At 40.5% G+C, this 14,989-nt stretch overlaps 1 protein-coding gene across 1 annotated transcript in view; it reads left to right on the top strand.

Moving 5' to 3' along the window:
* Positions 1 to 14,989, top strand: part of LOC149069998 (uncharacterized) — a 100,106-nt gene that overhangs the window by 63,398 nt on the left and 21,719 nt on the right. The window contains exon 3 of the mRNA XM_089249416.1: positions 9,765 to 11,699. Coding sequence (XP_089105542.1) covers positions 9,765 to 11,699 — 1,935 coding nt within the window. The remainder of the gene's footprint in view (positions 1 to 9,764; positions 11,700 to 14,989) is intronic.

Raw genomic sequence — 14,989 nt, 5'->3', positions numbered from 1 at the left:
ATACGTAGGAAGTAATAAAGAAAATCTGCAAATTTTTTTTTATCTCCCGGCACCACCTGAGAAGGGGCATGATTACCCATTGGAAAAGTTCCACGTTTTTTTTTACGACTTCACGCCGTCAGCCGTGGAGCGAATTACTGACGCGAGTCGGGGTATGGCTGTATGTACAGACTGTATTTAAATAAAATCTTCATATCGGAAACAAAATTCTTCCAATTTTTCGAAACTTTATAGAAAAATACCTGAAAATCTTTCGCTCCTTGCAATCCTAGGCTCACCATTGTTTCTCTCGACAAAAGTTCGGAAAGTTTGGATTTCAAAAAAACTGGAAATCTCTTATCTTGTTGCCAACCAAATATGACTAAAGTTGCCAATTATATTGCTAAAATCAACAACAATGACGGGAAATAAAGTGCTACTGCAAATTACAATGAATTAAAATGAATTCTACAAAAAAAGGGCCTTTGCATGACAACTGTGTGAAATATTCATATTTATAGTCATAATTATAATATAATTTGTAAGCTGCAAAATAATTTTAATCCTTGATTTTAGTAAAGGAGAATAAAAATTCAATGAGTTGAAAATGCGGGCAAAACAAGACGTCTTCAAAAAAAAGGTTGGGACGGCAATAATGAGGGAAAATATAATTATATAATAGGCCTATATAATTATAATTGGGGCTGGGAATCGATTAAAATTTTTAAGTGGTTAGTCAAAAAATTTTAATCGATTAATCGAATACTTTTAAATAGCTATATGTGGGGGGAGGGTGTATATAGTTATTATTACTTACATAAAATTTATTAGGCAAATTTTTATATAAAATTGATGCAACAAAACTGTATTTTATTCATTGCTCTTTCACTCTCCTATTCGCTAGATGTAAACAAATATTAGAATAGGTTTAGAGTTAAGGCTCCACGTGTAAAACAATGCTGAGCATTTTTGTCTCAGATCCTGGAATTTCTTCAATTAGGATCTTGTCACAATTTTTTTAGAAAATCATTTTAGGTTAGTCATCAATTTCGAAACTACTTTCGATCTTCATACTCTTACTTGTTTCCTTAGAAACTGCTCTCAAGGGGGTGGGGGGGGGCACTGATGTTTTGCGAATACAAAAAGTAATGTTCACAATGGTGGCAACAAATTTCGATCTTCCAAAACGGAAAATAAACTGAAAAAAAAAACCCCTTCAAAAACTGAAATCATCGCTAATTTTCGTTGAATCGACTTGTATTTCCTCCCGTCAAAAAATTTGATCTAAATATTGATCTAAATATTGATTCAAATATTTTTAAATATAGTCACTCATCTAAAATGTTACACCTAAAAATATAATTTGCGACATCTAATCGATTTCGTCAAACACATAAAAATAAATTATGAATTTTTATTGAAAATTTTAATAGGATTAATCGAGTCGATTAACTCAAATAAAATTTTTTAATGGCTATTAACAATTGATCGATTGACCGACCCGATTAATCGGACCAGTTCTAATAGTGATATAAATTATTTCGGGAAAAGGGGGTCAATTTCTCGCTTTATATGGGGTCACTTTACGCTCCCTCGTAAAAATTTCCATTTGTCCATTTTAATTATGGTGGGTTTTTTTTGCAAGCGATAAAATTTCGTTGCGTGAGAAGCTGCTGATTTTTCAAGTTCGGGAATTGGCACCTATGGATTAGTGGCACAAAATATTCTTGTCGGAAAAATTTACATGGGATTTTGGACATGTTCTTTGAGTCTTACACACTGTCAAAAATCAAAATGTAACTCATCATTGTTGCTGACGAGTGTCGCATCCGAAACATTGGAAACTGGTTAGTTGCCTTCTCGCAACAATGAAAACTGATTAGTAGCTCTTGTTAATTTTCCTATTAGTTTCTGCCGCAACAATGAATATTGATGATTTACCTCCTCTCAACAATAACGACTGATTTGTGACCCCCAGTTGCTTTTCTAATTGTTTTGTAACAATCAATACTGATAAGTTACACTTTCGCCACTGTTTAGCTACCTACCTCTGTTGGTTTTCTAATTGTTGCTCTCAATGAATACTGATGAGTTACCACCTCGTAAAAATGAAAACTGATGTTGTTACCGTATTTCTGTCGCTTTTCTTATAGTTTCTTTCACAACAATGAAAACTGATTAGTTAGTTAGCCCCGTCAATTTTGCAATAGCTCCTATCATTGCAATGAAATAAAATACTAATGAGACTCGCAATAACGAAAACTGATTTGTCACCTCAGTCGATTTTCTAATAGTTTCTTTCGTAACAATGAATGTGGATGAGTTATCTTCTCGAGCTATGAGAACTGATTAATTATTTAGTTGAACTGATTAATTAATTTGAGTTTCTAATAGTTTTACGATAATGAAACTAACTACTGGAATCCCGCTTACAACATTCCCTCTTAGAACGTTTTCCCGCTTTGTACGACTTATTTTCGTGGTTCCATCTATCACTATCACTCATCGAAATTTCCCGTATGAAGTTTTTTTCCCACTTACGTTTTTTCATAATGTTGATTTCAGAAAATGTTATAAGCGGGATCTACTGTAAATACTCCCGTTGCTTTTCTAATAGTTTCATAAAAATTTACTGTGTTTGACCCTCTCAGCAACGAAAACCGATTAGTTGCCCCCGTCGCTTTTCTAAGTTTCTCTCACAACAAAGAATACAGAAGCAGCGCTGCCAAATTTCCGGATTTAGCCTGGCAATGCCGGATTTCACGACATTCTCAGGGTTTCCGGATTATGAATTTAGTATATTGCCGGTTTTCAATTATTGTCATCAACTTAAAAAGAGGACGAAAAGAAATTTGAGTTTGCTGTTTTCATTTTTAGAAAATGACCCCTGTCCCCATTGCATGAAAAAGCTCTTGCAACATTGCACCACCTTAATTCCAGGCACAGTAGCCTGTATGAAAGGTGGTCAAAGCCATTTAAATCTACGAACGTAAACAAACATGCGGCCCGTTCACGTTAAAAACTTTTTTTCGTTTTAATTTTGAAACGGCTGGTGGGTGATTTAATCACCATATTTTCTATATGTATTACTACGCTGACCATATTTCATAGCATACAAAAAATCGGAATATATATACCAGAAAATACGGCAAAGTTGTAGGCAAAACTGTTAATTTGTTGCTAAAAATTGTCGATGCGAGGGAAATCGAGAGCTTCTACAGATCTGTCAATTAGAATGATTTCACAAAGAATTTTTTTTTCCCAATTTTTTTAAACATTTTTTGCACTTTTGTGTTTTGGCATTTCTTCGGTGTTTCTTTTTTTGTCGCATTTATTCAAATTTTTTTTTTTCAAAATTTTTTTGCTGTAATATTTTGTGTCTGTGAGATTCTGTGCATGCACATATAAAAGATTGTGCATAATAAGGTTTTCTCCGACACGGTCCCTCCCCATCACACGGGCGATGGCTAAAATTGGCTAAAGCCGATAGAGCATAGTCTCCCAAACTTTTTGTTCCATCCATCGCCCCCTTCATCAGAAATTTTTTCCTCTCATCGTCCCCCAACTGAAGTAAACCCATAGGATCCTATGTTAAATCAGTAGGTTCTATCGCCCCCTTGGACCATTCCATCGCCCACCAGGGGGCGATATTGCCCACTTTGGGAGACACTGCGATAGAGCCTGGGTGCCACAGAGAGCAACAGGCCTACAAACACAAATATTCAATCATTACATTTCACTCACTTCACTTCTGAAATACAGGCAGCACTAGAAAAATCAGATACAACACTAGATACGCACTCGTACTGTTACGTACACACATTTACACTTCCGGCACAACTCACTAGGTAGTAAATTGCTCCGTGGGCAGTAGACCTGAGTTGTACTCGGTTTGAAAGTAAGAAAATATCATAAATTCATGGAAGCATCGTTGAAAAAACTGGAAATTTCTTCAGACTAGTCGGACACCAAATAACGAAAAAGTACGGGCAATATGGTCACCCTATATATTACTACTTTTATTCTTATTATGCCCATAAAAAAAACTTTAAACATTCAAAGGTACGTTTGCCGGATTTTCGTAAGAAAGATACAACTGGAGGTTGTTGGCGGGTCTGCCAGAAGAATACTTTCCTTTCGCAACAGGTGTGTTACCCTCTCGCAACAGTGGAAACTGATATGTTATTTCCCCCCACCTCCTACAACAATGCCCTGTAAACTAAAAACGTGCTCACGTCCAGGGCAGCAACTAGATTCTTGGTCAGCTGGGCACGCACTCATTTTGGTGCCCCCTCAATGTTGAAGGATAGGTTAGAGAGTGAAATTTGTGCCCCCTCTGATCCGAGTGTCCGGGGCACCGAAACCGCCTCCAAAACCCCCCCCCCCACTTCCCCAGTTGCGGCCCGGCTCACGTCAATGATACATTTTGGTTCAGTGTTCTTCGAGGAGCCATTCATTGAGCAATATTATATTGACTACGCTCGTTTAATAACAAACGCAACTTTCCATTCTTGTAAAATTTAGATTTTCGTGTGTGTTGTGTGAATTTGGACAATTGAGAGAAGCAAATGTTGCCTTGTTGCTAACGGCCCGAAGCCACGTCTTTAGAATCGATTTTCTTTTTTCCTTTCCCATAATCACAGTAGAGGATGGATTATATGCTGCTTGGTGCGTGAGATTTCTCCCGTTATCTTTTATCGTATTTATGTTGTGTGTATGTGTTATATGCGTTATCACAAATATGCTTTTCATTTCCCTTTTTTTCACTCGATTTTTCTCACTTATCAGCTTTGTTATTGAAAGGTTGGTGGTTTTTTTTTTTTTTGGCTGGCTGCTCGATGTTTCGAAACAGCTGCCTGTTTTTTGTATAACTTGGAGCATTTATTCTTATTCAGCATGTCTACGCTTCAAATATCGCTTGTTAAAATTGTCTGAAAAATATCTGAAAAAAAAGCAGGGATGTCTAAATTTTCGGGTTTTATGGATTTAACATTATGGAAACGGAAAACTTTTTTTTTGGTCGTATTTAAAATACAGGGTGAGCTAAAAAAATTCCGTCGAAGAATTTCAAAAATTAATATGAAATCAACCAATTGGCATGCGATAGTGGGGTTTTCGGTTAAATTTTTTATCATGATTTTTTCCTGATAGACGACGCTGTAGCATAACCATTGGCAGTAAAAAAAAAAAATTTGACATATTTACAGTGAAACCTCGATATAACAATACACTGCGGACCAAGGAAATATATGTTTGTAGAGGGATCATCATTATATTGAGAGGCAGTTGTTTAATATTAGAGCAGGACTACACAAATCTCAAAGAAATCTAGGTGCCACAAAAAAATTGTTAGGCCCCGAAAAATTTTTTTACCTTGAAGAGAAAAAAATCCAAAATAATGTTTCTTTTGACTTTTCCAGGGCATAGTGACCCTCTTTCACGTTGGCAGATACGTTGCTATAAATTTCGAACATTTCAGGCGCCAATACCAATTTTTTAGTCGCCATGGTAATCTGGGATTTGATTTGTCCAGTCCCGATTTATAGTAGTATGAAATTGTTTATTGGGCTGTGTTAATAGCTAGGGGGCTATTCAAGTATTACGTAAGCTGACTTTCAGCCATTTTTGACCCCCTCCCCCCCCATCAGCAAAATTTCGTCAGCAGCTTAGAATATTTCATATCTTCACAAAGGGGTGATTGATGACGTAAACAACCTTCAACCCCCCCCCCCCACCCCTCGATGCTGACGTAATACTCGAATGACCCCTCTAAGTTTCTTGAAATACCAGGCTGACTCATCACTGTCTTTGAGCGATAGTGTGATGTCAGTGTTACAGCAAAAGCCAATTGCTATTCGTTATCCTTTTCTTTTTTCCGAACGATTTCCAATACTCGCAGTGACAGACCTTACTTGATCAAAGATGAAGGACGACGAGTTTGCTCGTTGTCACACGCAAAATAGTGATTATCTAAAATAGCTTATTAGGTTTTAGAGGGTGTCCAACATATTCGTAAAGAGCTTAAAAATTCATAAAAATTGATGGAAATGCAGTTCGAATGCGGTTTGCGAAAATGTTATTCTCCCCAAGGGGAATGTTTTTTTGGTACAGAGAAAAAAATAGCTCGTTTTTTTTTGTCAAAAGAGGACGCTGTAAGAAAGCAAATCACTGTAAATGTGTAAATTTCTGAGTCCTGCAAAGTGCAGGGTGTATGATTAACAACTCATTTCTGAATGTCCGGTCGCTGACATAAGGATTTTCATTGCAGTGGTGACATTGGTGGATGAAGCACAAGTGGGGATTTTTTTTAAACTGAGCCACGAATTATTGCCGGTTGAAACGTTGCGAACTTTACGTTATGGACACAAAAGAGAGAGAAGAAGTTTCTTGTCCAATCACCCCCGCAGGACTTTCGTGCATTGCCCTTTATAGACAAAAATTTGAACTTTTTTTTTTTTCCCCCCCTGTACTGAAAAAATGTCCCTTCGTAAGAATAATTTTCTCCGCAAACCGCATTCAAGTACGCAAATTCCTTCAATTTTTATGAATTTTTAAACTATTTACGAATTTCTGAGACCCTGTATTGATAGCATGTCTGGGCCGCGTTCAGCCGAAGCCTCCTAGATAGCAGTAGTATCTAGGAGACTTTGGTTCAGCCCACTGGACTCTGGTCCGGACGTCCCTGTTCCCAAGGATACGAGAACAGGATCCAACTTACTAAGGCTTCTAGTAGAAAAAAAACTCCATTTTAGAGGCCGGTATTTTTTTTCCCTTTTGTCCCGGATTGGTTCTTTCCCCCCCCCCCCCCCCGCTGTAATCCATGCTTCCCCGGATCATTGACAGGTGGCAAGCTGGTGGAGGGGCAAGAAAAAAAAAAAAAGAAAATGTACAGGAGGCCTAGATGAATAACACATATTCACCTGGCTTGTACCTTTTTTCATTTGTGCATTACCTGTACGGAACTGATGTTAACATTGTAAAGGCCATCGAGCCTAATCAGGCCGCTCTCAGGAAAATGCTTTATTCCTTTTGTGTATTAACCTGTGAAATGGTAGGTCCTATCTGCAAATAACCTAACATCGGCCTTGTTTTTTTTTTTACCCTCGTCCTCCATATTTTATTCTGGAAAAAAAAAAGCCTGCTCCGGAAATATTTCGAGAATACCCTGATTCGATGTTTATGAAATTGGGACGGATTCCCCAGACACACTGTTGTTTCGTAATTAGCGTAACCTCATTGTCATTGTGCATTTTTTTTTTTTTTGCAGAAATATTTTCGTAAGCCTTATTGTGTCGGCGTTTGCCGATTGTTTCCATTGTTTCCGTGGTGGGAAAAATCATTATTGTCTCATTTGCATCACGGATTTTTTTCTTCTTCTCTTCTTGGAAATGTCAGCCTGCACACATATAATGTGTTTTGAATGAAAAATTACCATGTTTTTCCCCATGTAGACCTCATGTCTGGGGGAAGAAAATTATTATTCTCCATTCGCGAGGTGTTTCCCAAGGTGTGAGTCGTGGGATAATTTTCCTTCCTTTTCTTAGCGACTTCGATCTTATGATTGGGAGTTCTAATGGGATTTTTTTCTGTGTATGAATGTTTCGTAAATCTGAGCGGAATTTTGAACAAAAATTCCGCTTCGAAGGTTTAATGTCAGTCGTTCGAAACATAAGTTTTCGGTAAGTAATTTTCATGTCATTCGTGAGCCACACCAAATGACTACGAGAGCCATGGAGGATAGTAAATATGGCCCATACCAGTTCTGTTTTAAAAAAAAAGGGGGTACGCAGATTCCCCCATCCGGCGGTGTTTCTGAACAAAACAGAGATCTGAGTGGAAATATGGTGAGTGACTTTGGCTAACTGAAGGGTTCCCCAGCGGATTGAAATATCTGTGACGGTATTTTTCCAAAAAAACAGTCAGTGGCCCCATCGGGAGAAGGAGGGGTCCGTTGGGCATATTTTAGAACAGTACTCAGCCTAGGGGGGGGGGGGGATTCATATGGCCTCCTTGTGGTCCTGGGATATTCTATGGGGGCGGGGCATGAGTGAAAATTAAGTGGAAGGACAGCCACGAAAGCTTATTAAGGGGGCTACGGAGATCTGTGAAAAAATTCAGATGTGAAGAAATAAAGATTTTAAGGAAATATGGGGAGTAATAGTATGAATATATATATATATAAAATTTTAGAATCCAGCAGAGCTGCTCACAGAACCAAGGCCATCGCAACGTATGCCATCCATTCGTATAAAACTAGAAAGTAATATTCAGAGTCAAAGATAGATGACGCTAAAATACAATACTAATTTATTCAGGCGCGCATAAAATTTGTCCGGAACAAAAATAAAAGATTTAAAATTATATTAACCGATATTTGGTGGCATCAAATTTCTTTACAATTAAGTTCAACTGTAATAAATTTTATCTAAGAAATAACTTAGAACATAAATTTTTCCGAAAAAAAGAGATAAACATGCGCTTATAATATTCATTAATTCAATAATTAATGTTTTAAGTCAAAAGCAGAGGACGTAGTGAAAGCCTTTTTTTTTTTTTCTGGCAGGCGAATAAACATTTCTATGGTAGATCTCTCAATTTGTTAACCAAATTGCACGTACATGATTACTGGTTACTTAGGCCGGGATTACACTATAAAAGTTTGATAGAAGTTCTTTTATAAAACTTTAAAAATGCAGCCAATAAGACTGCATTTGTGCGAATATAACCAGTACGATTATTGGTTATATTTTTCTAGTTTATAAAAGTTTGATGAAAGTTCTTTTATAAGTGTAATCCCGGCCTTAAACAGCATGGTGAGTCTCACGATCTCCCTCCCCACTCCATCACTTACAATGAAGAAAATCAGACTGGAAGTAATCGACCTAGTCCCTCGATACAAAGGGTTGAGAATTAAAAAAAAATGCTAAAAATATTTCTAGTTCTATAGAATATGGCCTCTAAGATTCACAAATAAAGAAATAGCAATATTGAACTAGTAATTTAACGACAGGAAATATTCAAAAAACATTTTTACAAAACAGAAACGTTTGAAAATGGGCAAAACAATAGAATAAAGACATTTATGGCATTTTACCTGAACTTCCGGGCTCTAGTTATCACACATTCTGTGTTTTTAATTTTTAAGAAATATACAATTTTGAAGTCGGCTGATTCTCCCCGAGTCACCCTGTAAAAGTATTAACTTGATATACTGATTATTGTACAAGTAGAATTTAAAAAAAACAAACATGAGATACGTGGCAGTTAGCTCAGCTGAGTAAAGGCATTTTTTAGTTTTGATATTTTGATATATTTTTTAAATAAAAATGATTCTATTTTTTTGGTCGTTTTTATTTTGGAGAATCTCTCTCGCAACCCCTTCTAGTTCATAGACGCGACTCACACTTTGGGAACCACTGTCGTAGGATATGGACAGAGCTATCACACGGTTAGTTGGTTAGTGAATTTTCCGCAGACTGTATGTACAGAAAAAAATCAATTGAGTAATTAGAATTGGTCTTGGTCCAAGATGATGGTTTGGAGGGGTGTCTGTATACGGGGGTGGGGGACTAGGTGAAAAAAGGTTAAACACTGTTTCAGAACAAAACAAATTATAGTGAAAATACGGTGAGTCGCTATGATGTAGACATGAAGTTCTTGGTTTCTTCGGTGTTTGACCAAAGCGTCTTCGGGTGTATGTTCTAATTGAAAACAATAATCTGTGCGGATGAGATCATAATGAAGAAAATGATTGTAATTTTTTTTTCCCCCATTTCTCTTTCCAGCCTCAGTCAAAATTGAAGAGAGCAGCCGGCTCACCGTTACTCGACTACGAGAATATGGGTGACAACCACCATCATCCCAACAAGATGCCGAGAAACCCAACTCCCGATCATCTCAACAACTCCAGCCAACAACAGCAGCAGAAGCAGTCACAACAGCAACAGCAGCAACCGGCCGGCATGCCGAGTTTTTCCGTTCAGATAGTCCAGCAATTCACCAGTTCGAACACATCTCAAGCGCCGCATTCCCAAACCATACAGACGAACGTTACCGTGCAGGCCCTGTCCGGTGGGTCCATCAAGACGTCCAATTCCCCGATAACGGCTGCCAGTCCGGCGGACAACAGCAACGGCGGGCTCCGGAACCCCTCGGGTTGCAACCTTCCGCCAGTGGTCAACGGTGCCAATGGCGGTGGCGGCGGTGGTAACGGGGGTCCTTCGTCGACTTCGATTTCTGTCGGCGCGAGCATCGAGTGCAAACAGGAACCGAACTCAAACTTCGCGCCTTGCAGCGTGAACGCTTCGTCACACCACGCCAATAACTCTAACGACGTCGGTTGTGGTGACCTGAACAGCAGGGAGCCGAATGGGGCGGGCGGTGGCAACCCCGTTTCTGCCGTGGAGACGTCTACTCTGGGTGATAGGTTTTCGGACTCGTTGGCGAATCTGGGATTCCCCGAAGATTCGAGCGACGACGTGATCCACCCTGATATCTTGAAGGACATCATAGATGACGTTTTCACCAATCCTTCCGATCTAATGAACGGTTTCAGTTTCGTGGACAACTTGAAGGACACTGGCATTGGCGATGAGAAAGACCCCGTTTCCCAAAGGAACCTGTTGCAGCCGGACACGAAAAATCTCGTGAACACGAACTGCTCGAATCCCCAACAGACCCAGTTCCACAACACGAACAGTCCTTCCATGAACCAATTCACCATGAGCCAGTCCCAACAGTCCGTGTTCGATTTCCAAACTGGAGTCTTGAACAGTAGCTCTTCGCAACTGACCAATGTCACGTCGTCTCAAGGTTTCGGTCAGGCCCGTACGGCCATGGCTCCGCCGTACGCGTCCTCGAACTCGATGCAGGCAGTCAGCGGAGGCGGTGCCGGTTTGAACTTGGACTTCAAGCTGTCGGAACCGAGCCCGGCTGCACAGACCCTCAAGCAGATGGCCGAACAGCACCAGAACATGCAGCAGAAACAGCAGCAGTTGGGGCTGGGGATGGGTCCTGGTCATCCGAGGGCGTCTTTCGTGTCTGACAACTTTGCTGATCCGCTGACGAACATAAGGTCTAATTTCTTGAGTGGCTCTCAAGCTTCTTCGATGTCGCAGCTGGCGCAGAAAGGTCCGGCGAACAATGGCGGAAACATATTCCAATCCGTGGGAGGATTCAACCAACAGCAGCAGCAACAACAACAACAACAACCGCCACCTCAGCAACAACAGCAAGGGTTCGTAGGTAGTAGCAACGTCGTTGGTACGGCTGTTAAACAGGAGGTCGGGTCACCAGTTCTACCCCCTGGTTACGCGAGCAGCATTAACTCTCAGCTTGCGGACAGCATGGACATGAACAAACGTAGGCAGCAACAACAACAGCAGCATCAGCAAATCCTCCAATTACAGCAGCAGCAGCAACAACAGCAGCAGCAGCAGAGGCCCTCATACTCACACAGTCCCGATCAGAAGAATATGAACTCGGGGTCTCCTTTCCCTGGCGGGATGCCACTGAGTCATTACAGCGACGCCATGTCCCGGGGAAGTGCCAGCAACAGCCCCATATCACATCCTGGACAGTTCATGAGGGGCGGAATCCCTACGCCGGGTGTTACGCCACCGCCGACCAATTTCAATTCCCCATCGCCGTCTGGCGCCACTGTCCACCTCAGCCAAAGTCAGCAGATTCAAGTCTCGCAGAACAGCGGCCAACAACTCCAGGTGAGTACCTACCTTGTTACGGGAGAATTCATTTTACTATTTGGTCTTCAGAAATTTTTCAATGCAAGGTCTAATTAGACCTTTGCTCCAAACTCAATGTGTCTCCTTGGAGCAACGGTTCTCAAGCTGGAGCCATATGGTCTTCTTGTAGCCCTGGGATAGGCTACTCCGGTGAAAATCGGGTGAAAGAGAAGCCACAAAAGGGGTGACACGTAAAGGAGAGGGCACAGAGGGCTGTGAGGGAATATAGCGTATAGCTTTCAATTAAAATATTGTGGGAAAAATATGGCTACTTTTAGAATTCAGCAGAGCTACCCATAGAACCTGGGTCATCTTAAAGCATGGGGGGGGGGATCCATTCGGGAAAAAAACGAGCCTCCTGCCCATAGGACGCCTACATGAGATCTGGTACTATGATCTCCGCGAGTAAATATGTAAATTGTTACTACATATGTAATATGCTATTGTGTTACTATTTGTTACTTATATATGGGACCCCCCAGAAAATCATTTTAACTCAACATAGAACAAGAAAGATCACTGAACGCTTGCCCCAAGGTTAGCGTGGATTCAGGTTGGTCTATGTCGGAAGGAGCGGGGTTTATCGTGAAGGTTCGTTGGATCATCTATTTTATGCGTGGCATAAAACCACCCCATGCCCAGATGGACCATGCCATCTGGGCATGGTCCGTGAACCTCATGTCTTTAAAGAATTCTACATGATGAGATTTAGTATTACTAAGATTATCTCGAGAGGAAGTATATGAAAATACAAGCTATCATATCCAGCCTCTGTCCGGGGGAGAACTTGATGTTGCCCCTGCACATTTCCCTAAAACAAAATAGGTTCACTGAGAAGCTATCCCAGAAATCTATAGACCAACGTTACTCAATAGAAAAAAATCGTTCTTAATTCACAATGACTTCAATGAGTAAATATGGTCTTGCTTTTGGATGGGGGGGGGGGGCACACAAGAAGAAAATATGGTCCAGAAGGAGCCACGGACGAAAGGAAGAAGGTAAGAGACACTGTCTAAAAGACATGGCGCCCAAAGGGGTGCGGCTGACAGGACTCTGGGCCCGAGACGATTTTATCATAATTTCTTTTTTTCAAACACTAAATTTGCTATAGTGGGCCCGTGAAGAATCCAATCGGACGATCAGCCAAAGATTGTAGCCTAGCGGACACTGCTGCAGTATGTGGGGACCGTGGGTGGGAAAAAGGTTAAGAACCACTGGCCTAGGTAATAGTGGATGACAAGTGCCTGATTATGGACCATTGGAATATGTTCAACCACCTTCACAGATGCTCTGAAAAGCAAAACCGTACATGAATCTCGTAAACATTCCTCCACGGAATTTCTAACGAATTGGTACATGGCAGAACGTGTGTTTTGAGTTCATGTGTGGCCCTTATTTATTTTATGTTGTCAGAATTATGCTTGCTTCATGTTTTTTCTAGTGACGCCATCTGTCTTTCGTGTTTTGAAGTTAAGATGGTGAATGCTTGAATTTTCATGATATGTCATTATGTTGTAGGTTTGCAACTACCACCTGTATCTTTTCTGATGACGGGGGTACTGTCGACAGAAAGTCGACAAGGCAATGATGACGATGATACCCTAATAAATTAGTCACCACAGGGGTCAATAATTCCTTTTGTCTCCACGTGCAGAGAAACCACAAGAATCCGAGAAATAAAAAGTTTGGAAATGTATGGGATCAAGGCCGAAAAGTTTCGAAATGGCTCACCGCAAACAAATCATATTTCATCCACCTATCGGGGAGGAACGAAAGAGAAAGATGGTATATACAGGGGAGGAGAGGGGATTATGGCGGATGTTTTAATACCTATTTTGAGTGCGAGTGCATTTTTTTTTTTTTTTATGATGGACTGATCTTTTACAAGAAAAGAATAGACCAAACTACCGGATCTCTATTAAAGTTGCGCCCTTCACCGCTTCTTTAATCTCCCAGTCCGATCTCGGGGCCGATGTCCTCTGCTACGGGGTCCTCTTTTCTGTTTTCCGAAAAATTCTCGGGGCAGGCAGCGGCACTTGCCAGTTTCCGCAGTCAGGGAGATGCGTGTGTGCGTGGAAGAAATGCCACGGGTAGTAGGTACGGTATAATCTTTATTTCCTCTTAAGCCTGGCCAGCGTGTAGGTGGAGAGAAGAGCGAATCTGTAATGTCTTCTAGTCTGTCAAGTCCCAAAGTTGAACAACTCATTGTCTTTTTTTTTTAATATTATTATTATTATTATCATCAATTTTAAGCGGAAGGACAAGTTTACGAGGGAGGAGAGGTGAATCGCGATCACATAGATTGTGTTGTGTAATACTCGCCCCCTACCCGTGGCATTTCTTGGGGCCCCTTTTTTTTGTTGTTGTTGAAGAGTCTTCTCTGTTTTTTTGCCGTCACGGTTCATGTTCTTGCCTGCCTTGGACTTCTGTGTGGACAGGAATCCATTTTCTGTCTTTCTCTGCCCGTGTTTTCACTCTTAAGTGGAGGAGCGAAGGGAAGGGTTCATGGCCCCGAAAGATAAGGACATGTATTGGATTTATTCCATCATCAGTTGATGTCATCGTAGGAGTGATTTTGTCGAGGCGGAAGAATTTGTCTCTAGAAACGTGAACGTTTCATATATAGATGGCGTGCCCCTCTTCATGCGTTCCCCCCCCCCTTGGAATTTTTCGTTTAATGGAGATTCGTATAAAAGCCAGCGTTTCTCAACCTTTCTGAATCCAGGGATCAGTAAAAATGTCTGGAAAAACTTGAACGGACCATAAACTTACAATATGAAGGTGTACCGCCTGTGGCAGTCCAGTGGTTAGGGAGCTAGCTTCTGACTGTGCAGGTTCTGGGTTTGAATCCCGGTTCAGGCATGGATGTCTACTAACACTCTAACAAATTCCTTGCACAGATCGTAAAGATCTCTTGGAAATGCGAGATGATCACGTTAAAATATATATATATGTATATATAATATTACGCGACTGTGTTTTTGGAACGGCCAGATTTCAAGCTGTTCCGACTATTCCATACTTTTGTCCCGTTTTTTTCCCAACGAAAATTATTAGAATTAAACTCGTTTATAATGATAATTTTTATCGCTTATAAATCATATGATAATTATGGCTATGTGCATTTCGATCCATTAGTCCTTCATTTCCTAAGAATTTGTAATTTTTCAGCAACTTGACTTACAATTGTTGATTTTGCCGACGATGTTTGAAGATGTTTCTGAACTCTGAGAATCAGCTTCCTGTGATAGAATGAAAAGGATTTTGAA

This window comes from Pholcus phalangioides, unplaced genomic scaffold (genome assembly GCF_987345545.1).
Source record: "Pholcus phalangioides strain wild (caught in Gottingen) unplaced genomic scaffold, Ppha-v1.0 ptg000022l_1, whole genome shotgun sequence".
Lineage (NCBI taxonomy): Eukaryota > Metazoa > Arthropoda > Arachnida > Araneae > Pholcidae > Pholcus > Pholcus phalangioides.
The sequence above is the reverse complement of the archived record's forward strand: the minus strand, read 5'-3'. Positions and strand labels throughout refer to the sequence as shown.